The sequence below is a fragment of the Corapipo altera genome, unplaced genomic scaffold (assembly GCF_003945725.1).
Source record: "Corapipo altera isolate COAL_440 unplaced genomic scaffold, ASM394572v1 0, whole genome shotgun sequence".
Lineage (NCBI taxonomy): Eukaryota > Metazoa > Chordata > Aves > Passeriformes > Pipridae > Corapipo > Corapipo altera.
Window position 1 is genome coordinate 4426448 of NW_020884872.1, and position 26453 is coordinate 4452900.

At 47.8% G+C, this 26453-nt stretch overlaps 1 protein-coding gene and 1 long non-coding RNA gene across 2 annotated transcripts in view; one reads left to right on the plus strand and one right to left on the minus strand.

The window, feature by feature from the left end:
* Positions 1–5109: 5109 nt before the first annotated feature.
* LOC113946757 lies at positions 5110–11591 on the minus strand. The gene is made up of 3 exons (XR_003527538.1): positions 11571–11591; positions 10533–10712; positions 5110–9768 (listed from the first exon to the last, which is right to left on the minus strand). It is a non-coding gene; the product is annotated as an uncharacterized LOC113946757 (long non-coding RNA).
* Positions 10509–26453, plus strand: part of PDE9A (phosphodiesterase 9A) — a 49877-nt gene continuing 33932 nt past the window's right edge. Inside the window, exons 1-4 of the mRNA XM_027642459.1 lie at positions 10509–10577; positions 23409–23479; positions 25114–25191; positions 26043–26086. Coding sequence (XP_027498260.1) covers positions 10509–10577; positions 23409–23479; positions 25114–25191; positions 26043–26086 — 262 coding nt within the window. The remainder of the gene's footprint in view (positions 10578–23408; positions 23480–25113; positions 25192–26042; positions 26087–26453) is intronic.

Below are 26453 nucleotides of genomic sequence, written 5' to 3' on the forward strand. Positions count from 1 at the left end.
GAGGAGGATGAAATCCCTCTCCAGCAAAGCACCTAGAAATGGTGCTGGAAAGGATGAAATAACCTGAGCATCTGAGACAGAACTAACACATGCAGTTCTCAGAACAATTTTCCCTGTCATTTGAAATGAGACCTCTCAGTAGAAATGTTTCAGATGATGTAAGCCTTACAGTAACAGGGAAAACAAAGCTCCTGTGTTTGTCCTGCTTGAAATCATCTAATAAAATAATGCATCTGTCAAAGCAGCATTTAAATGTCATTCCTGTGTGTCATCAGAAAGGAAATGTTATTCTGAAATGCAGACTGGTTCCTGTACACAATTTTTTCAGACTTCCCAGACCCATAAAAGCAGTCAACATGGATGATTAGCAGCTCTGGTAGAGTCACCTTATGCATCCCTGGAAACATCAGGAGCTGCCTTCTATAAGTTGTTTTTGCTGTCTGTTGTTCAAGCACAGTTGAAATTGCCCTCATAAATGGGTTCTGCTGGGAAAAACAACAACAAACAGCACCATGATAAACTACCTCGCTAGTCTGATTTTTTTTTTTAAGCCAAAAAAAAAAAAAAAGGATCTAGTGCTGGGTGACTTTCCAGCAAGTTTAGTATTCTGTGGCGTGAATCTCTTTTCAAGCAAGTTTGTCCAGTTAATTACCTTGTGAATTACAATTTGATTCACCCAGAGTCAAATCCTGGATCGTTTTGGAGCAGGCAGCCTTTGCTGGGCTCTGCCTGGCACAGGAATCCAGGCTGCCTGCTCAGCTGATGCTCCCTGGGGGGATGTGCTGGGCTGGGATGCCAAGGGCAGGATGCTTTCACAAAGTGATCCTTGATGATGGATTTTGTGTCTTGGGAGGACTCTACCGAGTTTAAACCTTTAGAATGAGAAGCAGAGCTGGTTGCTGAAGGCTCTCAAGGGATCCTGGCAAAAGAAACACAGGGCAGATGCACCTGGGGAGCAGCAGTGGCAGCACTGGGGAGAAACTGGACTCCAAAAGCACGGGGAGCAGTAGTGTAGTGTTGGGATGTGCTAATCTTGTAGGAGGTTTGGGTATCCTCATGGAGGACTCAGTGGAAATTCCTAAAATTAATATTCAGCAATGCAGGAACAGCAGGCAATGGTGGTGTTTGTTGCAATATGATGCTGTAGCACACCAGCAGTATTTAATTCATGGAGCCACCACATGTCTCAGGGGGGTGTGTGTGTGTTTGGAGAGCGGGAAGGAAACGTGTTCATAGTGCATGTCATGCCTTAAAGCTTTGTAGAGCCTCTCACAGACATGGAATGTGCACACAGACGTGGACACACAAACCAGGCACCTGCTGAAGAGCAGCTCCTCTTCTTCAAACACAGCTCCAGTCTCGGTGGCTCGCTCTGGGAACGTGGTGTGTTTGGGTGGGAGGAGGGGAGAGGGGTGTGCAGAAGGAAAGCAGGCCAAAAGCACCATTTTATTAAGTGAAACAAAGTGGTGTGTTGCCTTTGGCTCTCTCCCCCTGGCGCGAGGGTCAAGCTCCAAAGCAAACAGGGCTCGGTCTGTCTGCAGGGATCCTGCTTTGTTGGTGAGTGATTCCAGCTCTGTGGCTCTGCTGCTGTGCCTTGGGCAGGAGGATGTACTGCTGGCTGGGGGGCTGGATGGCAAATTGCAGGGAGGTGTCACCCCGTGGGTGAAGTGGGACTGGGGGAAGAACGTGGAGCCCTTTCAACCGTGGCAGGTGAGGCACTGAGGCAGAGAGTGGGGAACAGAGCAGAGGTCAGAGGAGATGGTGGTGATGGAAGAGCAGCAGGAGGGAAAAAAAGAGTCACACAAAGGTGTGTGGGATTGGAGAGACAAGCTGCACACAACGCTGTACCCTTCTTAGTGGAGGGCTCCTGGTTTTTTACTTTATTTCTCTGTGTTTATTTCTGTATGTTCTTGATCACAGTTTGTCATCTGAAAACTTGTTTGCTGCCAACCGGAAGCTTTTAGGCAGGGGCTGGCAGCCAACAGTTCATTTTCTTCAAACACTTGGACAGAGGGAGAGATCCAAGGGAGGGAAAACCTTCACATCCAGTTGTGTGGAAGCAGCTGAAGGTGGGAGGATAGAATTAAAAAAAAAATCTGGGTGAATCCATTCAAAGAAGAAGGAAAAAGAAAGAAGAAAGGAAGAAAGAAGGAAGGGAGGAAGAAGGACTAGGAAGGAGACATGGCTTCAGCTGTGTTGGAATGTGACCAGAGAGGATCCAACCACCAACAAAGCCTCTATGGGAGAAGCTTCTCACTAAAAGGTTTGCCTGGGGGCACCTCTAAGAAAAGGAGGGTGCAGGAGGGGAGGGGAGATAAGGGCTGAGACCCAGCACTGTGGTGAAGACTTGGGCCATGTTCAATCAAATGGAGGCTGGAGAAATAGTGAAAAGTATTTAAAAAGAAAAAAAGTTAAATTCGGGTTTTGTACAAGGCACTCCCTCCCCCCATAAGCTATTTCTGTTTCATTTTCTGTTACTTCAGTGCTGCCCTCTCTCCTGACCATACCATTAATTCATGATGTTCTCTGTTTCCTCAGGAAATTGGATTGTCTTATTGCACAAAAATCTCAGTTCAATTTTCCTCAGTCAGAGTTTCTGGCTTTCAGAGTTCCAGAGGAAAGCTTATGTACCTGACATGGATGAACAGTCAGGCTCAGGAAGTAGGAGACAAGTGAAAAGAAGAGCCACAAATGTGTACCTCAAAGAAGGCACTAATGACTTCTCATCCAATCTGTTGAGTTTCTTTGGTTGTGACCTGTGATTTTTGGAGATGATGAGAATGCTCTGGAGAGCCCTGTGATGGGTGATTGTCTAGGTAGTGCTCCCAGGAAAAGAAATACTCAACATAGTTTTGGGAATGGCAAGAATAGTTAAAAATTTGGCCATTTCATGCTGCCTTCAGTGTTCTGGTGGAGCAGATCAGGCACTTCATGTGCTACAGGAGGCTTTTGACATCTTTTTCACACAGAGTCTGTGGGGGTTTTTTTGGCCTCCCCCCCCAAAAGCGATTTTTATTGAGAAAATGTGCTTCTGCCTTTAAATGGAAACACCACCGTGCAAACAGAACAAATGCAAGAAAATACATACATTATGTAAAAATGTTACGTGTTTGAGATATTATCAAGCTATTTATGAAGACTGGTATTTTAAAAATAATGTTAACATAAAAGGTCCAGTTTTTAATGTACTGCAAAGAACCGTTCAAAGTTCCTCTCTGCTGAACCCCCCCAGGAATTCACATGGCTCTGCTCTGGTGTTTATGGGTTGTGGGTGTGATGCAGCTGAGGTGCAGTTTCCCAACCCCGAGTAGTGAAACGTTTCACAGACGTTCCTGCTGATGTGATGGTGGTTCCTGTTGTGGGAGGGGGTGATCGTCAGCGTGCAGACAAGGAGGCACCCGGGGATGACTCAGGGCTGCAGCAATGATTCCCTCCTGCTCTGCCCCTGTCAGGTCGTCGGCCAAGGCACAAGAGGGACACCCCTGTCCCCCAGGCCCCACATCTGTGGACTGTGAAACAGATTACATCAGGCTGGAACCGGTATTAGCAACCCTTAATCTTTGGGTTAATCTTCAGTTTGCCAAGACTTCAGGGTGTCTGAGGTCTGCTTGTCAGAGAGATGGAATAGCTGATTTACAGTGAGTCACTGCACAGCCCTGAGCTGCTCAGATGGCAGTCTCCCAAAACAGGCATCTGAAGGAACTTCACTTTCCTGCACCACATAAAATGCCAGGCAGTTTTCTTCAAGTTGAGCCATGTATCCCTTCCCTCCCATTTGGGATCATGGGCTGCAGCCCCCACTCAGGCTTTCCTGCCAAGAGCAAGAGCCAACTTTGCCCCATAGAGGGAATTGATTTTTCCACTTCTTGGCTATCATCCCTCTGCATGATCTAGTGGGTGACTCCAGGCACACTTAATTTCATTTATTTTTTTTTCCCCCATCAGCTCTTGAAAATTCCAGTTGGGTCTCCTAATTTCTTCCATAACCTTATGAAAACACAGTTTTCCTAGCTGGGTTTTCCCAGAAGCTCCACTCCAGGGATACAGGAGGCTCATTAGCAGCTAGTTGGGGGGGGTGGGGTGGTGTGTGTGTGTATGTACACTTGGCTCTCTTCAAACTTTAAATGAAGGCTTAGGAACAGACGCTGGATTGAGGAGATTGGAGTGGAGTGAGAAACAAAGGGAAGAGGTAAAAAATGGAAAGCAGAGAGGGAAGGGAGGCTGAAAATCAAGGAGAGAGGTGGCAGTGGAAGAGAGACCATCCAAAGCTCTCCGTAGACAGCTGGCAGCACACCACACCATGACATGGGGCATGGAGATTCCTGAGGTCTTGTGTGCTCCTGGCGGGGAGAAGGGGTCACCTTGGAGGTAATGCCAAGTGCTCTTAGTGAAATCAGGACACAGGCTGTACCAAGGGCCTGGTGCTGCAGTGAAAGGAAGCACTTCTGGAGGCTGAGCTGCTTCTGCACCCAGCAGGGAAAGGCAGTGGGCTTGGACCACTGGGAGACCCTCAGGAAATCAACCTGGGACCTGCCAGGTATTGTAAGTGCTTCAGAAAAAAAGGTTTATTAATAAAGTTTCTTGTGGCAATGGATTTACCATATGCAGGATGGAAGAAGTCCTGTCAGAGATGGACTAGTGAAGAAAATGAGAGCAGTTCAAATGTTACAGAAACCGAAGTTTTTAAGGTGGTTTAAACAGGTTTTAAAATGGCTTTTACCTTTTTGCAGAGTCACTGATCTTCTTCCCAACATCCCCTGTGCTCCCACACAAGGTGTCCTGGGAAGGTGTCCTGAGATGTTTTCCCATTGGCCTTTGTTAACCCCTTTCTATTGGCTGTTGACCCTTCACCTGATGGTTTTTTCTGTGTGACCCTGAACTTGTGATTGGTCCCCTTTTGACCCTCCTGAAAGCCTTATAAACCCCTACCCCACAATAAACTCTCTCTTTCGTCCGTCCCTCCCTGGTGGTCTGTGTGCTCCTTGCGGGGTCGCAGGGCCACGTGCTGGGGCGGGGGGAAGGGCATTCACCTCGCAGGTAATGGGCTAGCAGCCTAAAGCCTGGAGGTCTCCCCCATTCCCACTAATCCGTCGGAGTTTCTAACACGCAGCAGGAGAAAGAAGGTTTTTTTTCCTCAACAGAGAAAAGTCAAGAAATGCCAGATGCTGTATTGGACACGTGCTTTCCTAAAGTGAAATAAAGGGTTGCCCATGGCTTGAGTCTTCTCTTCTTCTCCAAGCCAACACTGCACATGTGGACAGGATTTTGTGAGTCAACAGGGTTTGCTGCACTTTTCCAAGATCAGAGCCTATTAACTGGTATGTCTGAGCCTTGAGACATGAGAGAACTACTGGTACCTGAATTTTAACAACAATTGTAAAGAGAATAAAGGCAGCATTGTCACCGAGGTGGCCAGTGCTGCTGGATTAGAGAGCAAAGCTGGCTCCTGGGTGAGTAACACGACGTCTCCCGCCCACGGAGCTCCAGACCTGCACCCTGGTGCCCGGACCAGCCACGTCAGAAGATGTCACAACTCTCTTCTGACCCACGTTCCCGGGGGGTTGCCATGGAAACCAGGTGATTGCAGCTGTACTGTGTGGACTGGGAATGGGGCTGGGGCGAGCAGCAAATCCCAGAAATGGGACTGGAGCCAAGAGTGATGTGGAGAGCTGAGGTGCTGCGTGGCAAAGGGCCAAACACGGGTTTCCAGGGGCAGATGATATAAAGGTCCATATGGACAAATCATACAAAGGTCTTGAGATTAATAATCACTTGTTCTCTAATTAACATTCAATATGATCATTTACAGGACTGGTCCTGTGGAAACCTGGCAGTGTACGAAAAGAATTGTGCAAAGAAGTGAGCTAAAATTTCCATATGCAGCAAGGAATATTCTTTCCGTCGGCTTATGGAAAGGAGTGAGAGCTGGGCTGGAAAGGTCAGCCATGCTCTGCATGGAGGAGCTCACACTGCCACAGCAAACCTTTAGCTGTTAACAGAGAAAACTCCAAGGGCAGTTAATTCCTGCATAAAGTCTGCAGGACTTCAGGTTCAGGAGAAAAAATGGCAAAACACCAAAGATGGTAAAAGGAGGGAGATAAGACTGAGCAAAATAGGGAGAGGAAGAGGAGCTGTGGGAGTGAAGGGGAAACCTTCCCAGCTTCAGGGGCAATCCAGTGTTTTGGCAGGTTTGAGGGAGGTAAAGAAGTAGGACAAGGCCCTGTGAGATCATAGAGATGGACAAACCTGCAGCTGAAGGAGGGGACGTGCAAGAGAAGGGATTAGTGGGCAGAGGAAGCACCTGGAAGGCTGAGATATGGCGTAGGTAAGGAAAAAAGTTAATTTTAAAAATTCTCTGTTTTTAATTCTAGGCAGCCTTTGTTGAAAATATATCACTGTCCTTGAAATACCTGGCCTGAGTCACACTCCAGCTGCCCATCACCTCCTGGGACCAGGCTGCACCTTGCCAGTTACAGTGGCCCCGGAGGCATTTCCAAACACAACCTTAGACCCAATCAGCCCCCTCCAAGGGCACTCAGGTACTTTCTGTGCTTTGCACAAACCCCAGGGTTTTCTCTCCCTGCCCTTCTAGGTGGGGTGAGCTGTTTGGTGCTGTGTCCAGCCCTGCAGCCTCCCAGGGCACAGGGCAGGGGCAGGAAGGGCACCTGGATGCCTCACTTCAATCCCTGAGGGCAAGGAGAGTCAGAGCACAGCAGGGACTGAGAGAAGAGTGTTCAGCAATGACATGTGGAAGTGCATTTCTCTGAGAAAAACTGAACAGGAGATCTTTCACTGAAAGGTTTAAATTACCTTGCTTTTTTTTTCCCCTATCTCAATCCCTTGGAAGATCACTGCCCTGCACTTCCCAGGTTTGGATGTGCTCACAGCAGGCTGCAAGGGGAAACTAATTTCTTGAGTGCTGCAGGAAAAACAGGTTTTAGAGAGGCTGGGGGAGCCACCTTGTGAGCGCAGCGGCTTCAGGACTGGAGAAGCAAGTCTGGGAAACCCCATCCCATGGCTGTAAATAGGTGAGTGGGATTGATAGGAATGCTTTGGGGAAAGGAAAGATTTGGAGAGGCTATTGCATAAGGATGTTGCTACCTTGAGACATGTCTGATGATGGCAGATCTTTGGAGGGACTATGAAGGCTGGCAGTCTGTGGTGCTGCCCCACCTTGTCCTCCATGGCTCATTGCCTCTGTCTCTTCTGCATCATTGCAGCTGCAGGCAGGGATGGGAGGGGACAGGAACGGTGCCATCCCATCCCAGACCCACATGGAGAGTGACTTGGCCAGCCCTTTTCATCCCTAAAGCTTTTCCCTCTCCCATTGAGCAGGGTTTGCAGCACGGGGAGATCTCAACCCACACAAAGCCATTGTGGGTGCTTTGTGCCTCGACAGCAGCGAGTCTGAGGGCAAACCATGTGTAGTCTGAATATCCTCTGGTTACATCTTGGAAGCCCTAATAAAGCTGCCTCTGAACCACAGACATGGAGCAGGCGCCAGGACCAGGAGACAGAGGTGCCTTTTTCAGTCCTTGGGAGTGACATCTGGCTGGGGCACTGCCAGGTCGCTGGGCCAAAGGCTCAAGCCCCACAGCTCTCCAAAAGGCACACCTACTTTCAAGGTTTGAGTGTACAGAGAGGTGTGTGTTGGCCTCAGTAAACAGCTTAGCAGGGAAGGCAAAGCAGAGCTGTGCAACCCTTGATGTGCCGCCTGTGGTCAGGAGGGAAACAGCCTGGTGCTGCCCTGGGCTGGGCAAAACACTCCTGTAAGGAAAATGCTGGATAATCGTTGTCTGGCACTGTGTTGCCTGGATTTGGCCCAGCTGATGAACTGTTGAAGGATTTGACAAGATAGGACAGTGCTTCCCAATCCTTTCTGCCCCACGCTGCACAGTGTATAAGGAAATAAGGAGATTTGGGAAGGTTAAACCAACTAAAGGCAGGCAGTTATCTCAGGGAACTGCACATCCTCTTTGATGAATACTGTCTTTCAGGCATGGACTTGAACTGTACCTTCAATTGCATCAGGCTTTTGTTGTAATTTCTGGGAGCTCAGCTTTAGTAGATTCCCTTCTACATGAAAAGTTCTTGAAAAGCACAATAATCAGCAATTTTACAGCAAAGCAATTTTTCCAACAAATATTAATATAATTAAGGGGAGGTGTGTGTGTGCTGGGGCTTAAGGAACACTATTTTAAATACACAGGGAGAGTAGATAGGACAAGAAGGATGGAGAGGCAGGACCAGAATCATCACCTGGATTTCAGAGCCTGTCTTTTTTGCTGGCTGGAGAAGCTGGTTGCTTTTTAAAATAGAAATCAAAAGGTAGATGCTCAGCAGCATGGGACTGATCATTAGATGTCTCAGTGATGTGTGGTCAAATCCTTCAATGCACCAGTGACCTTGTCTGACCACTCCAGGAGTGGGTCATCACAGGGGGAGATCTCAGCCCCCTCCTCTACAGGACCAGATGCCCCATGTGCATCTCCCAGTGTGAGTGCTCTGGATGCCTCTTTCTAAATGGCTGCATTTTTGTCATCCTGACCATCTCCCTCAGGTATCTGCTGCTTGGCAAGGTCAACCAAGGCACTCAGGTAAAACAGGATTAAGACAGAGCAGGGTATGAAGGGGTGGGTCACCAAAGTCATGACTGATGTACAGAAGCAGTGGGGTTGATGTGGAAGGGCTGTTGCAGTGGGAGAAGCTGTGCCCATGTCAGAATAGCCAAGGGGATAGCCTATGGAATAATCCAAGGGATTAACCTCCAGGATTAGCCAGTTTGCAGGATAATTTGTGGGATAGGCTGCAAAATAGCCTAGAGGGTAACCTCCAGCACAGCTTATGGTGTGATTCTGTCATGTGCAGGGTCAGGAGTGGGACTTCGATGATCCATGTATGTCCCTTCCAACTCAGAATGTTCTATGATTCTGTGGGATAGACTGTAACACCGCCCAGGGGACAGTCCAGCAGGGGCAAAGGATCTCTGCTGGAAGACTTCCAGTGCCAGGTCCAAGCTGGTAGAGGAAGAATGTGAAGCAAAGGCTTGCACTTCCCAAAGGTGTCACCTTGCCACTGGCTCTGGGGGCTTTAGGAGTTCTGCTGGCTTCAGTCTGAAAGGCCAGCCTGGCTCTGCCTCCAAAACGGGCTCTGGGACCCCCTCAGACCCCAAGCCCTTAGGAATGCCTTTCACACAGAGGCAGAGCCCTGCGTGTTCCGGGGCAGCCCAGGCTGCTCCTGGTGCCTGAGCCTGTGGGTCGGGAGTGTCTCACTCCGGCTACAACAAGGCTTAGGGGTGGGCAAGGTGGGCAGCACCGACCCCGCTGCCCCAAGCCCGGCTCTCCCAGCCTGCAGCACAGAGGGAGGTGGCCGGGAAATGTTCTTGCAGCCCCTCCAACAGAAAACACAGCGAGCTGGCACTGTTTCCAGGCTTGCAGCCCATCGGGCACCTCTCGCCCTGCGAGGGCGGAGGAACCGCTGCCTCCAAACCTCTCTCCCGTCCGTGACCGAGCATCACCCGCCGCTGCCGCCGCTCCGGCTCCCCCGGGCTCTGCAGCACAGCACAGCAGATGGCATTCGGCATCCGCTCCGAGAACACACCGTCGGATGCTTTGCTCCCTCCTGCTTCTCGGCTGCGCCTTCTCCCAGGAGATGCCTTTGCCAGGATATTTCACATTCCCTTAAAATAACAAATTCCTTCTCTCCGGGGGTGGTTCGGATGGCGGTGGGCGAGAGCATGGGCTTTGCACTTTCTTCATGCTTCTGGAGCTTACAGGGGAAAAAAGAAAAAGAAAAAAAAAAAAAGCTGCTGCTTTTTCTTTTTGTCTTTGTAATGATGACAGGAGGGATGTGGGAATGGAGCTGCTGGGTTTGGGCTGAGATGGTCCGAGCCCCAGCTGCTGTGTGTGTCTGAAAGCACTTCCAGCACAGGGCACTTCCAGGCGGGACCCTGTCACGCTGCTTGCAGGGTGCGAGCAGCTCACCAGGAGAGGCACTAATTAATAATTATGGTCCTATTTCATCACAAAATCAAATTACGTCTCTCACCACCCTGATGCAGGAGGGTTTTCCCCCTCCTCAGCCCCCCCTGCTCCCCCCGAGGGTTAAGTGCCACATGATCTTGTGCATAACAGGAGCTGGTCAGTCCCAGGGTCAGAGCCACGATGCCGATGCCCAGCAGCTCTCAGCCCTAGAGCCAGGAGGGGTTGTTGCTATGGGAATGGAGCGGGGACTCGCAGAGAGCATCTGGAGCCTGTGTCTTTCCCTGTCCGAAGCAGCTGGATTTGGAGGGAAGCAAAACTAAAAGGAGGTGGCAGAGAGAGACAGAGGCACAGCAAAATGCATGCATGTTAGAGGAGGGACCTTCCCAGAATGAGAGTACAGTGGGATACAGAAGAGCGGGGACACCAAACTGCCAGACAGCGGTGGCTCGGCTTGGTGGGGTAAACCTGATTTTCTGCTCCGTTTGACACTGGAAACAAGTCTGGTGAAAGCCCAACAGTAGCAAGATGGGATCTGCCTCCTCGACTTACCGGCCCAAGTGTATTTATTTGGATATTGATGGAAGAATTCAAAAGGTACTTTTGCTGTTTTTCACGAAGTAGCGTCTCCGGACGGCGGCTGCGGGGCTGTGTTCGCTGCACGACTCATTTCTGTGCCGCGACTCAGACGCGCGTTTGCATTGAGCGCCGGTGCGGGCTCCAAATCCCTTTCTAAGGGGAAAGGGGGGGGGGGGATCTTGAGTGCCTTCTGCTTTGTACACGGATGTTTATTTAAAGGGGAAGGGGAAGCTGGCAGCAGGGGAGGGCTGGGCGCTGCCAGCACTAACTCGCTGCCAGCTCTCCCTGCCGGCGTTGGGGATCCTGGGGTTTCGCATCCCTGCTTCCTCTCCCGGAGCCGCGTCGCGACGTGTTTACAAAGTTTTGCCTGCGGCGAGGCTTTCCCCGCAGGCAGTGGGAGCCGGGAAAGCACCGATTCCTTTGGAGACTGCCTTCCCGGAGGGTTTTGGCCATGGGCATTTTCCCAGGGCCGCGCCGAAGGGCAGGCGGTGCCCGGCGGTGGTGCCGCCGCATCGCCGGGGGCTGCGGGGTCCCCGCCGCCTCTGCCGAGTTGTTCGTGAAATGCCGATAAAACGTTAATTAAAACTTTCCCCTGCCATTCGCCTGCCTTGTTTGGTTAACCACGCTTCACAGCGCAGGGGGAACTGCGGGAGAAAATGTGTTCTGGCTAAAAAGGGAGAGCTCGCACGCTGCCGGGCTGCCGGCCCACTGCTTTTAAAGAGAAACAATCCGCCGCGTTTGTGCGAGTCTTTTTTTTTTTTTTTTTTGTCAACAATTCTTTGGCCACAAACCAAGTGCCTTTTCTGTAGCAGAGAGCTGCTGCGAAGCTCCCGGAGCGAGTAAACCTTGACTTGCAAAATGCAAATCTCTCGTCTTCCTGCTCTAAATTTTCATTTCATCCATCCTCGCCCTTAGTTTCTCCTTTAAAAAGAAACAGCAAAGATGCTCTTTCTCTTCCCTCCCCTTTGCTGTGCGGGTGACCACAGAAGTGACTAAATAGCTGATACTCACAGTCCCATCCCACCACGCACGTTTCCGTTGCCTACAGTCACTGCCCTGGAGACCCAACGCGACCGCCAAAGTCGTGTCCTCAGGAACGAGACCTTGGAGAATCCAAATCTGTGCCAGATTTCCCAGAGAACGCTGCTCCTCTTCGTCTGTTTTAGACGTGCCCCTCTTCCTCTGTCCTCTTGTGCCACCGCGGGCTCGTCGGTGCCGGCTCTGCTGAGCTGAGGGCACTGATTCTCTTTTGCCGGGGTTTAATGAATTGGTTGCCTGACAGCCCCCCCGAAGCAAGGGTTGTATGGAGCTCCCCGGTACCTGTACAGTTCAGCACAAAAATGTTTCCACATTTTGAAAGAGTGGTGAGCGTTTCCATAGATATCAGTAAAGCACATCGTCATCTATACTGGTTTAAAAAGAAAACAATGCAGCATTTCTCAAAGCAGCCTCTGGAGAGTACTTTTGACACTAAAAACAGAAGAGGCACAGTCACATGAGCAAGCAAATGCAAACTCAGGCGGTATTAAGGGGGTTTAAGCTCGATAAATGTTATCTGTTTCTTTTGTCAGATGTAAAATTCCATCTGTGCAGTGTTTGGAAGGATTCCTGAAGTAAAAGTGCTGTGTAAATGGGGTTCACCCAGCGGTAAGCAGGGCATATCTCAGATTCTCCTGACTCCTCAGTAACAACATCATTAGAAAGAAGCAGAAGGGAAAAAAAAAAAAGGCAACAGCCCTTAATCTTCCAAGGAATGCAGCATTGGAGGCTTCTAAAGGGAACTCATTAAATCAATGCTAAGCTACTTGTCAACCAGTAACTGAGGTATGAGCTTCACTATAACAGCACTTGTTGAGTTTGAAAGAGCTCAGCTCCAACTTGCAACTGGCCTGCTGGGCTCACAGTCGTGCAATAGAGGTGGGCATCCTACCACAGCACTCGTGGTGGCAATTACTCACAGGCAGTGTTGTGTTTCCGTGGCCCCATCCTGAATTTCTACCTGTGCTGATTACTTTGGGAGAAGCTGTTTCGCCTCGGCACGGGGGTAAATGAAGGGACAAACCTATCTCAGAGAGCCACATGCTGCCTCCCCCAGGGACCTGAGCATGGCAGAGGAGCCCTTTGAAAGCACTCTGCAGTGGGAGTGTGGAATTAAGCTAAGTGGGTTTGTGTGTTGGCAGCTCCACAGGGGCACAGCAGGGAGGGCAGAGGGACGCGGGGATTACGAAAGAAGAGTTTGCTGGCTTTGAAATCCTTCCCAGGAGTTAGGAGTACCAGGAGGCACCATCAGCAGGGGTTGAAGGCAGGACCACACCAAGGCCAGCATGTCCCAGAGGAAGAGCTGAGGTCCATATCTGCAAGGCCAGTGCCATGAACACCCGGGAGTCCAGTAGCCTCCTGCAGGAGGACGGTGGGAGGCTGGGAGGAGAAGGAATTCCAGCCCACTGCTGCTGTGCATCACTCCTGCATCATGCTGGGGAATCCTAGCCCTTACCTCCACAATTCCCTCAGCTTCCACCCTCCCCCCTTGTCCCCATCCTTCCTGTGCCCCCAAGGGCTCCCGGTTGTTTGTCACAGTTTGGTAAACTGAACTTTCAGAGACATGACCAAAAATGGCCTTCACCAAAGCTGACCACAGGGGTGGGCTCTCCAGGGGGCAGAGCTGACTGAACATCTCTCTGTTCTGGGGCACCAAGGGCTCTACACTGGGAGGGACCTAAGGTGACCCACCCCAGCCCAGCTGACACCACCCATGGTACCCCCACAGGCACCTGAGCTCGAGATCCCCAAAAGGGTGGCTTCGAGCTCTGTCCTAGTCAAGGAGCAGGACATGAGGGTCTCCTATGGGAGAAGTAGAGCCAAATGTAGTAGGAAGTGGAGGGGACGGCCATGCCAGGGATGTGGGAGAGGGAAGATCAATGCCTTTGTGGTGTTACAGCCGCACACCAAACCAGGGCTCTGCACAGTCAGGCTTCAAAGAGGTCACTCGTTCTCAGAGCTGATTGAAAAATGAAATTACAGTGTAATTCCTTTCCCATCCAGCACCTACATAAGGGGATGCACACCTGGGGGAAACAAGTGCCGCTCAGGTTATTTATTTTCAAAGGATCCTCTCTCCCAGAGACAGGCAGCAGTTCATTACCCGCCTGCCTGAACACACACGTGCCCCCGGGGTTGAGCACATAGGGAAACACATCCATGTCCCAGCCCTGCCACAGCCTGGCCTGCTGCCAGGTGAAGGAGAAGACAGCAGGACAAGGGGAAGCCATGGTTGTATTTCATATAGGATGAGGTGATCTCAACACACCACCATGGGCTGGGATTTCTCGTGGTTCCTGGAGTGCCTCTAGATGGGGTCAAGCATCCAAACCCCCAACCTCAGCCGAAAGGTGAGGTTTGCTCTGCCAAACTCGAGCTGGATCTGGAGTTTTATTTTCCTTCATAGTGTTATTATTAACCCTTTGGCTGCGTTTTTTAAGAAAAATTTCTATTGATTCTGTTTTGAATTAAAAATCCACCATCCAGGAAATGTTCCCCAGCTCATGCCCAATCTTTTTTTCCATGAAGAAACTACTGGGAACATTTTCTCTTGACCTTTGAGATTTAAATGGTAGCAGAGCTGAACCAGCCAGTGGCCTTATTCTCAGCTGGGTGGCTTCCTGGCTCTCCTTTTCAAATGTCACAGGGTTGCAAGGAGTTCCTCTGAGAAAAATGCTTAATTCAAGAGGATTTCTGTTTCCAGTGACTTAATCAACATCATATTTGTATCAAGCATGTAAAATCAGAGGGGTACAGAGCCTGAACTAACCGGAAAAAAAGAAAAGGACCGCCGCCTTTGTCAAGGATTCCATGAAATCACTCAGTGTGGTATTTTCCGCTTCTTCAGAAAGCAAGTGAAGAATTCTGGAGTCATTTTTCTGGTTTACTGAGTCATTCTGGATGTTTAACAGAGAAATTACCTTCTTTTTCTTTCTCAAAGGAATTTATTGAGTCCATGCTTTCTGGATATCTACTGAACTGAGCCATCCACGTCCACTGTTCCTCTTGGAACACAAGGAACAGAACAAGGCTCAGGCAGCATTTTGGCGCCATGGCCGTCGCAGGAATCGTTCCTGTCATGTGAGCTTTTCTTTTGAGTTAGAGCAGCAGCATCTGTGGTATAAAAGCCCAGGCTACAGCAAACCCAACAGATTTTTCCAAAGCTCACCATGCTATTTTTAACATGTCAAACTGGATTCAGATTGAAAACAAGACGCAGAAGAAAAATAATAATGTGACGGTCCCTTCAAGGCGATGAAATATTTTTGCATCCTGATGACTCTCTCAGCACATGGACCCCACCCCTGGTCTTTTTGGATTGATGATTTGGGGGAACACCCTTTCATCTGCCAGCCATCCAAGGGGTGCACAGGGGGATGTTCATGGGCAGTCAGGACATGGACACGCCTTTGGGTTCTGCTCTGTCCAGCTGGTTTTCACAAGTTTGTCCCATGCAGTGACAAGTTGGTCCCAAATCCTACTTTAGCACAGTGAGACATAAATATGTTTCTGTGTGATCAAGGCCATTTTCTGGCTGCTAGCAGGTCTCTGTGGGTGCAGGAGGGTACCAGGCAGCACAGACTGAGTCTGGCCACTGGTCTTGGCTAACCTTGGCTTTCTGATTTTAGCAGGCCCTGGTGAATTCAAGGGGCCTGCTGGATGTTCTTGTTGTAAAAGAGCAGGAAATGAACAGCAGGTTCCTAAAACTCCGACACATTACAGCACACAAACATTTTAAGGAATAAAAATGGCTTAAAATTTTTTTAAAAAGTGAAAGATAATGTCAGACTTGGGGCCTGTCTCTCCCCTACTCCTCCTTCTCTTTCCTTCCCAGCGAGGGCTTCTCAAAGCATTTGGGGGAACAAAACATAATCCCAGTGCATCTCCATAATTCCAGGGTAGCTCCATAATTCTTCCCTACCCATCACCCAGAAAGGTTTGTTTGCTGCTGTTTATCTCTCTGAAGTCACACTCAGTCTAACATAATTATTACAGTTTATGTTCACACTGGTCAAGACAAAGGGTAAGTTTAAGACTTTATTTGTAGGTGACTCTACCCACAAGTCTGGACAAGCCAAGCATAGCAACTTATGCTCCTCATATACAGATCTTCTGGCTCAGTACAAATAAGACAAAACCATTCTGTTTCTCTCACCTTTCTCATGAACTTAATTCTACAACTGAAAGTTGGCCTTTCACTGGTCTCTCTCCATACCTGCTTTTCCTTACTCTGCAAACTAACATTACCCTTCTAACAGTCCTACGTTATCAAGCATGTTTCAATGTCAGACTTTAATTATGAGAGCAGTTTTGAAACAAACAGCCTAGCCTCACTCACATTTAGTGAGAACATTTGGTGCTGAAGTGTCTTTATTATCCAGTTTACAAAACATTTCAAGGCTAATGCATTCATGTGCTGCAGGGTTAATTGCACTTAGTATTCCATTAGCAGCAAATCTGTGCCCTTTTTATGTTGAGAAAAAAAACCAGAGTATAGACATTTGTGTTATTTGTCAAAGTTTGAAATACTTTTATTAAATATTTTTGTTTCTGCTGTAGAAAATAAGAAACTTTCAGCTCGGCCCCTCACAACCAGCATTGCTGGTTCCTGGTTATATTCTGCCATTAGTTATTAGTACTGAATATTAGTAATATGTCCCTTAGTATAGTCAGTAGGTTGCACAAGTCTCTGTTAAATGTAACCTTCATGAGCCATGAGCCCCAATGACTCTAAAAAATAATGAGATCCTTCATTACCCATAGTGAAAGAGTCAACCTCTGCCATGATGTCCCTTTCAATAGGCGTCCAAAATTGTCCTGGGGTCACACATGTATGAGTGCATCGTAGACAATTTTCCTTTCCTAGAAAGAGAAAAGCCTCTTTTCCCATATCTCTCTTTTCAGGGATGTTACAGGGAAGGGAATTGTGACTTACCACATGGCACATGCCTCGGGATCCTGGTACGTCAGCTCTGTCTGGCAGCTCCTGTTTCTTATTTTAGGGTGATGTATATAATTAGGAAACTTGTGGGATTCACCCCAGTTATCCATGAGCCACAGCCATCTCAAAGTTAGTGCTGACTGCTCCAAACAAGTCACGCAGGGTGCCCTGCAGTCACAGGGGAGGTGGGTGGTGTCACCAGGGGATGATACATCCTGTCTTAAAAGTGGGATTTGGAGACATGTGGGCTAATTTACCATTTGGAAGTCATCCTGTTTCTCTACTGGCAAGAGAGGGAGTCTAGCAGAGAGACACACACACGAGATGCTGCACTTGTAGACACAAATCCCCCCTGAACATTCCACTTGGGTGTCGTGCTGAAATGTCGAGCCGTGTCCCTGCCCAAAGGTAAGTGTGAATCAGCAGGATCACAGAGCTCCATCTGTTGAAAGCAGAACATCTACCACATTTCTCATCCTCTGGTAGAAGCGGCGTCAGAGGCACCCGCGGGATTTCTCATTTTTGCTCACACTCCCAGCTGAGGGCTCTCATGTTTTCTCCCCCACACATGTACATGCACACATGCACCGATTTCTCTGTTCTTCTCTTGCAGAAGCTACCACTGCATCAAACAGATGGTGATTCTGGCAGACTATTTTTAATACCACCCAACATTCGAAGCTCGGATAAATGAGTGGTTTTCTGAGTGTCAGCTGTTAATTAGTGCAAGAAATAGATGAGAGTCTGATAATTTGGGTATAGTTGGGCTCATGTTATGTTTGTATCTGAATTCAAAGAATAAGAAACCTGGAAGACGTGTAGATATGGGATTTTATGTAAGGGTTCTGTTGGATATTGGGGACTATAACTGATAAGTCATTTATCGATATTTTTTGAGGAAGACCTATTTGCTTACATGTCTAGAAGTATGAATTCCTTCCAGTGATTCTTACAGAGTAGTATCTAAAACTTCTGGATCCTGCTTGGTTTTGATGTGGGCAACAAAGACCACTGGAGAGACAGGGGAAAATCACAGTGAAAAATTTCACATCAGCTTTTTGCCTTCGCAGTTCATAAATCCTGCATGAAAGCTGCTCTTACAGAACCAGCAGCAATTTTCACAGTCCATGCAAGATACATAACTGAGTTTTACCAGAATCTTTTCTGACACGCTATCCCCCAATCTCATTAGTGAAAGATTATAATTTAGTTTGTTTCAACTCCGCAGTTTCAGCCCTGACTCTGAATATTGCTCACTGAGCTGAATGAAAGACATCACCAAGTGCTCAAGTCTTGAACACAGCAGGTTGAGACCAGAAAAAATAAGTACAACTGGAAACTGAGGGCACTCTGTTTCAAAAATATTTCTGCATTATTTATTTAGGAATTTTGCTAGGGTAAAAAAAATCAAACAGGAGTTAAATTTTTGGAACAAAACACAATTACTGACAAGAGATCAGAACATGATAACATTGTGGACAGGGTTTGCTGTTTACAGAGAGGATTAGCTGTTCTGAGGATCAAATATAGAACAGAAATTGGATTTGTAAGCTGTGTTTTTACCCATCCTATCTGAAAGCAAAATACAGCGTGATTAGTTGTAAACTGCAGGGTATGTTCACAATGGTCCCTTAGTAATATCTCCATCACAGTCCTTAATCTGAACTGCCTCTTTGAGTGGGAAAGCCAGCCAGAGTACTAAGGCTCTTAATCCCTACTCTGACTGAGAGGGGTTTTCAAATCCTCCTAGAGCAGAGGTGGATACTATGGATTAAGAGACAGTGGTTCCTTATTTCAGAAGAAAAATGTTTCAAAATATGCAGAACTGTCTCCAGGAAGGAAAGCAGTCCCACAGAAGTGAGCTCCAGGCCAGGGACCAGGCATCCCCATCGAGCCATGCTGTCCTACTTTGCAGTCACTGCATGCTTCATCAAAATATTATTTCCACTCCAAAAAGCCTCAGTTATTATTCATTCTGCTTTTCCCCCATTTGCGTCATGTTACGTTCCAAGGCAGACAGGTAACATTCCCCACTTAAATCAAAGGGCTGATCCTCGGTCTTGATGGAGACTTACCGAAAAAAACCAAGTTAAACATTCAGAGAGGACTAGTTTTCCTATCATTATTTTTCTACACATGTTAGAACCATAGCACGGTTTGGGCTGGAAGGGACCTTTAAAAGTCATCTAGTTCAACGCCCTGCAATGAGCAGGGACTTCTCCAGAGGTTCCCCAGAGTCCCACCTGACCTGGCCTTGAATGTTTCCAGGGATGGGGCATCCACCACCTCAGGAGTTTTGCTAACAGTAACAAGGACTGAACTATGGTATCGTGGCAACTCACAAACAGGGGAAACAAACTGTTTGCAGACGCTGCATCACTTTTGAGGAATATTTTCTTTTCCTCCTGGCACAAATCCAAGGGAAATGTAATTAACAGGGTTTATATGTGGCTGATTTTCTTCGTGGCATTAAGTCATCAATCTGCAGGCTGAAGCAGAGGCCTCTGTTTCCCTTTCCCAGGCGGTGTATCACTGCTGTGACTCTGCTTAGACGTGATTTTGGCTCTGCCTTTGCTTTCAGAAATGACAGTGGCAACTGAGTGTCTTGTGTTGACTAGTCTTGCAGCAGACTCTCGTACCACCAGGCAATATGGTCTGTGTCCACTTTTTCCCTAGGAGGTGAGTCAGGAGATTCATCCCTGGCTTTTTTTGGGCTGTGCTGACCTGCGCTTTTTTGATGTGTGCTATGAGGAAACCTGGAATTTCCTTATAGGAAACCCTATACATGCATGATCTTAGCTCACTGCCACAGCTGTAGAAACTGCTGTGGTCTCCTGCCTTTGGCCTCTGATATGCTCCATAGCAAGGTCTCAGTCCTGTCCTAAGCAGGGCTACCTTCCAGCACCAGGTACTACTGCAGGGAATGGGGTACTGTGAGACACCTTTCAGCAGTGGCTTCTCACCCAGCATAGAAGCAGGGTCCTCAGCAAGACCATGACTATGGGTCAGAGACAGCTGACACAGATCTGAAGGCAGATGAAGTTCCTCAGTGCTGACTGTGGGTCTGGATCAGACCCACAGAGAAAAACATGTCATCACAGAGACCCAGGCTGAACAGGAACGGCTTTAGGACACCTGCCAGAGCAAGGACATCTTCACAGGACAGGGTGAGATGCTCTCCTCAGCAGCTTGTGCCAGGACAGGGCTGCCTGTCCTCAAAGCTGCAGGTCAGCCATCTGCAGGTCACGGGACAAACCACGTGTCCCAGACGGCTGAAATGTGGCCAAGTGTCCCTGTGTTGCCTTCGTGCTGCTGATGTCCCTGCAATGATAATGGACTCCAGGCAAATAGGATTCCTATACTGTGCTGGAGCCATCAATAGTACACGGTACTGCCCTCCCATCTCTCTAAAATACATCCCGATTGTATTCCATCAGCACAACTGGCATTGACTTTGTTGGGAACACGAACCTGCGGACAATAACAGGGACAATTGCGTATTGCTGGGAAGTATCTGAGGCTGGCTGCTGTGTTTTAGAACAGAAGGGAAATGACCAGAAAAGCTCAGTAGGCTGCAATAGAAGAAAATTTTAAATAGCATGGGCTTTTTGATTAAAAAACCAGCCAGCTGAGGACAACCATCTCGAGATGGGTATCAAAGTGCAGTGGGTGATTCACGAATCCATTTGTAGCAAACTTCAGTAAAAGTGTCAAGTATGGAAAGATAAAAATCATGTATGGAGATAGCTCTTGATCTAGTATCACAGTCTTTGTTTTGCTTCGCACTCTTTCACTACAAGTAAAAGGAAACATGAAAATTCATCCTCAGTGCACTGAAAGCTCCTACTGCTTTCTATGCATCAGGTCAGGTCAGCTTTCTTACCTTTAATGTTTCATCTTCTCTTGTCTGTCCTGGTCAATAATAATTGATTTCCAGGATAAGGAACCTCAATACCTGAAATAGCACTCCTGCCACATCACAAGCCTTTACCTTCTGTTCAGCTGCAATTACCATCATCTACTCAGTTACTGCATGTACCAGTTGTTGTTCTCTCCAATATTCCGTCAGCCAGTTTTAGCAGCTATCAGGCTGGCAGGATGCTGTGTTCTGCTAGAGCTGGATTTCTGCCCTATCTGAGCTCGACTGGCAATGTTTTATTGCTTTGATTGCTGCTGTAGTTTAATAACCAAGGGTCAATCACTGGGTAACATAGACTTTCAAAACACACTCATTTCCCCAGCAGCAGTTACTACCTACTTCATCAATCAAGTGCCTTCATGTTTCATAGAGATTCTGCCTGGAGTAACCTCATCCGGGTCAGAAAACAGGGAAGGTGGGTGTGATTGTATGGATGGGTCACAGAAGCCCCTGGAAGTGACCTCTGTCATCATCTTCTCTACCACAAAACCCCTGGTACTTCACTCAAGAGTAGGAGGGCTCCTCACACCAGTGAAAACTGAGGGCAGAAGCTTTGCTGAAGTGTCAGTACATTTCCAGGACTAACCAACCTGGCCAAATCCTGCCGTGTTGTCCCAGCTCTCCTGGTACTTCAGGCTTGTGATGCCCCAAGCTCTGAGTAGGCATTAGCAGCCCCTCACTGGCAGAGCATCCTGTAGACTCTCCCATGGCTTTCCCACTGCCAGTGGCAGAGGTCTGGTTCTCACCATGTGACTCCTCCAGGTGAGGGATCTCCCCTGGTGTCTGAAAGGCACCTCAGAGGAGGCACATTCCTACAGTTTAGGAATTAAAGCACTCGAAGGCCAAGGCTGCTGGAGTGAGGCTGCAGGCTTAATTATCTCCTGGCACCTACACCTTTTGGGAGAGTCTTTAATTAGATGGTGACATGTTATTTTTCCAGAATCATCCTCACCTTGCTGAATTTACAGGGCCTGCCCAATCCAGGGAGAGTGGCCACAGCCCCCCACTGCAGGCAACCCCCCTTCCTGTAGACCCTGCCTCCTCCCAGCAGTCAGACCAGGTGACACATCCCTCCTTTTCTGGGTCACCAGCCTCGAGGCTGATCTGTGGGCACACACATCCCTCATATCTGTGTCGGTTGGCAATAGAAACCGTGAGAATATGGGATACTACGGGTGGTTCTGAGGGGTGGAAAATTGCATTTCCAGCAAGGCACTTGAAAGGAGAGGAGATTTGTGACTTTGATCTCCCCGTGCCTCAGATCTCATCTGCAAAATACCACTTTTTTGCTCCTCCTGAGTTTTGCCATTAGGCCTGCACAGGTCCCTTTGAGCCTGCTGCATCCTGAACCCTGAACAGTTCCTGACCCCTGAACTGTGTCACTCTTTCTTCTTGTCAGATGTGAGAGGGAAGCTGTCCCTCTCCACACCACTGCTACCCCACTGCAAGCCCCTGCAACCATCCCATTATCTCCAGCAGCCTCCAGACAAACCATCCCCACTGCTCTCTGCTGTTCCTGCCTCTAGGAAGGTGGGCTGGACCCACTGCAATGAAGCACTTCATTTCCACAGCAGGTTCAAAGCCTCCATCATAGTCACACACACAGTGAGTTTTCTCTCAGAGAAGAGACCCAACACTGGCAGAAGCATTCGAACTCGATCCTATTTTCTTATGTCTGCAGTTTCTTTTTATTCCACCCACACTTGCTTTTTCCACTGCTGGTACTTTCCGATGGCTACTTTTCCCCCAATATTTCCACTAAGAACAAGACTTTTGGTTTAGAGCACTGAAAGATTTGATAGTGCAATGTGAACCCACAGGGGGCACACGAGTTTGGAGTGAAAGCAACCTCAGGGACCTCAGTCAGTGGATTTCAGACATCCTATAACCACGTATTTTTTGAAACAGGAGACTCCTCATGCAGAGTGCTGCTGTTGAGTTCTTGAGAGTTTTCTTTCAGGGGCAGCATGCTGCCTCTGTATCCAAAGAGAAATCAAATTAGGACTCCTGGGTTCCATTTCGGGCCTGCCACTTAGCCATGGTAAGGTACTGGGCAAGTCATTTATCGCAAATAAACTTCAGATTACAGAGCTGAAACATTGCACGTGGGTGTAGTGAGGCCGATGAAAAGTACTACAGTGATATTATTAAGGTGCTTTCTGCACCCCAGGTGCAGAAGAGTTTCTCAGACAGGAAGGACCATCACCCAGATGTCCTGATGGACACAGGAACCTTGGGAAAAATGGTAGCACTGGAATGGGTCACTAAAGGCCGTGTCTCAGTGGGATCAGGGGGATGTTGTGCTCCTTAGATGCACTGCTCAGTCTTCTCTGCATAGGGGCTGCCTGGTGTGTGTGGAAGGGTGGGGTTATGAAAAGGTGTTTGGGGAGGTGGGAAGGTAAGAGTCATAAATTTTGTAATTCCAGATCTGAGCTCTGACCCAGCAGCAGGAACAACAAAACCTGACAGTCAGCAGGAAATTTGGCACGGGCTGGGGGGAAAAACCCTCTGCTCAGTTTACAGCTAGCATATGCTGGTATAGTCCAAAGCAGTGCCCTTTTCTAACATCCAATCTGGGCTGTTTTGTTCCTAAATCTGGGCTCTTACATCCTAAAATTTACAGTTATTATCGCTCTGCAGCAGTACTGCACTATCAGAAACCTTTTGCTCTCAGTTCACTACTCATTATTCATTCAATAGTTCATTGTTGCTCTACTTCTGAGCAGCAGTTAGGTCTCCAGGGCTTTGTTTGCTTTATCAAAATAGACACAGGTATTAAACAGGAGTAGAGAAATATTCCAGCTCACAGGCCAAATCAGATAATTGAAATTACAGAATGTGCCTTAAAATTAGCCAAGTTCACCCCTGAATAGAGCTCATATCTCACTGGGAACTAATCGTCCTTTCTCTTCATCTTCCTTTTTCCCCCTGTTGCTGTCCCATTTGGAAGGTGATCTTTAGTAAATACTGCAACTCCAAAGATATCATGGACCTCTTCTGCATTGCAACAGGGTTACCAAGGTAGGTCTGACTTTTCATTTGTGACATTCATTTCACTTCTGTTTCTTTACTTCTGGGAACAATTTAAAAGATAGGCCCCAAATGATTTATTTAGCTGCTATTCAGGCTGCTCTCTCCTTCCAATCTACTGCAAGAAGAAACGGGGACAATCCAGAGCTGGAAGAGTGTGGAAAGCTCTGGCAGGGCATGGAGCCACTTCAGTGCTGGCTCTGCCTGAGGAACAGAATGGAACAGAGTAGAACAGAGGAGATCTAAATCTAAAATAATAAAACCAAGTGCAGAAGCCCAGCCCTGAGTACACACAGGCTGTGTACACCTCTGCCAGTTATACCTCAGCATTACGTTTTTGCCCATATTGAGTGAAATACAGCCATATGTTTAGAATCCATTTTTTAGGGCAAAATTTGGGACCAATGAGAATCATTGCCACTAGGTGACAAGCTTTCTATTTAGATGTAGTACTATCTAATCACAGGTATGGGGTAGTCAAAGGCAAAGTACCCCAGCAGAACCATTTTATTGAACATAAATATCCCCACATCCATTGCCCAGGGCAAGTATTTCCTAATTTATGTTGTCCTGCAAAGTCCAGTAGTATCCAGCAAAGTATCCCTCCCTCCTGCTGTAATTTCCTGTAGGGTTTGTTTCTCTTACCTTCAGCCTAGAGAGCAGCGTCCAACTCAGACCTCTGTGTTGAGAGGGATCCAGGATCATTTGTGGTTGTGTGTCAGTGGTGGAGGGTGGCACAGTCTAATATCCATTCCTTTCTGCACCACCTGTCCAGGGCAGTGGAGCAGGAGTAGGGAAGCCCCCTAGTCACCTCTAGAATCATGGCTTCATCGTATGACTCCATCTCTGAGGATTTAAAGAGAAAATTGTCTGTATTGACTCAGAATTTGCATAAGTTGCTGGACAGAATTAATGCCCTTTGCTGATTATTCTGACTGTTTCCTCCCATTTGACATTAAAGAGGTTAATAACTCTCATTTGCCTATCATGTCAAATATTTCCACTCCATCACCCAGGAATCCTTGTTTAGCAGTTTTAGTTATTCATGATCAGGGTGTTCGCTGCATATTTGGCATTTTGTTTTCACTAGAAGGTTTCCAAAGGACTGTGCATTTTCAATCAGGCTCCTGGAGCCAAAGTAAACCTGCAAGGTTTACATCTGAGTCTATGAGACCACACTTAGCACAGTATTGAAAAAAAAAATCAAACAAGACCCCATATACAACAACAAATTTGTTTTGTTTGTTTTGGTAAAAGAGTAACTAAATAATTTGAAGACATTCATAGCACCAATAGTCATTTGTACAATGTGAGTCAATACAGAGCTGCTGAGTCAATGCATCAGAAAACTCAGCTTTTTCACAGAAATGATTAGTCAGTGAGTCAACAGAATAAATGAGTTAGCAGGGAGAGAAGTCTGCTCTGAGATCAAAGATGATCATGCTTTACATTTTACCAGAAACCCTTCCGGTAATTGAAGCGGTTGAAGCATCAAGCCTGCCCTGTCCTGTGCTTTGACCCTTTCTGCACTGTGGTAACACAGGTCCCAGATAATTCCAGGCCAGGGAGAGGATTTCATCAGGCATTTCTAGGTCAAACAATCCTCTTTGGAACATGCTTTTCAGGAACACGACCATCTCCCTTTTGACGGCGGACAACTGCATGGTGTCCATCGATCCGACCATGCCTGCAAACACAGAGAGGTAAATCCTGCTGCCACCTGCTCTACAAAACCAGGGTCAAGCCCAAGGGAAGGGGGGTGGTCGCCTGCCTTTTTTGTGCAGTGGGAAGTGAGCAACTCCATGGAGGGAGGGGGATGACAGAAAGAAATGCGTGCTGGCCTATAACCCCAATGCCTGCTGGTTTTGAAGGGTTTTACTTGTTTTTAAAGCAGGAGTATTTGAGGACAAAATACCGCTTTCAAGTAATTAATGTTGAACATCTGTTGCCATCCCTCCCTGTTTGCTGTCAAGGCTCTGAGCTCCTTTGTTCCCCCCACTCCTTATTGCTCTGCTAGGACACAACCAGGAGGTTACTTGAAAAGCGAAGTCCAAGTCTTTGATGAGTTTAGGTCTCTCCCATGCTGGTTTTGGCCCTTCCCATCTCCAGATCCCTTTCTCTTTTTTCTCTTTGTTTTCCTGTTGCTTGTCCAGCCTGGCACTTTCAGTTTCACACTGACTGCTGGCAGTTACTCCTTCATTACTTATTTCATTATTGTTTATCACTGCCATTACTCTCACTGATACCCTGTGGTGGAACCCCAGCAACTGGGAGAGAGCTGCATTGCAGGACAATGTGTGAAGACAGAGCAAAAAGATGATCCCCACCACTGGGGCTCCCTTCTCACCTACCAAATTTCCTCACCATCTCAGTCCACAAGCTGTCAAGGCTTGCCAAAGAGGAGGCATTTTTGCCATGTTCGTTGCATGGCTGTACAGCACAATAAGGTTCCCTCTGTCTCTAGTAAATCAGAGGGTCATGTGTCCAGAAAAATGCCTGAAATACAAACTGCATTTTGAGTGTTGCTAACATCAACCCTCTCTGACTCTTCCAGGTCTCCATACAAAGTGATACCTGTGGGCACTGAGCAGCTCTCAGGTAAAACAACCCTTTTGTACTTAATTTACTGCCGCTGAATTTGTGAACATTTGTATGTGGAAATTATGTGGCTGTGATGGAAGAAAGAAAGATGATGTTGTCGTGGTTGTGGCTACAGCAGAATAAAGATTATTTGATCACAGTGTTCTGGAGGGAAGCTTTAAAAATGTCCCTAGATTTCAAAGAATTTGAGGGCGAGGTGAATGGCTGAGGTCCAGGGGACTTTCCCCATGCCTAATCCTGGTCTGACTCAGCACTCCTGATGCCTTTGGAAAAGTCTTGCACAAAGCAGTGGGGTTTTTTTAGGCAACACAAGCAATATGTGAAAGCCCGTCCTGCAGTGTTTTGTGAAACTTATTCATCTCTC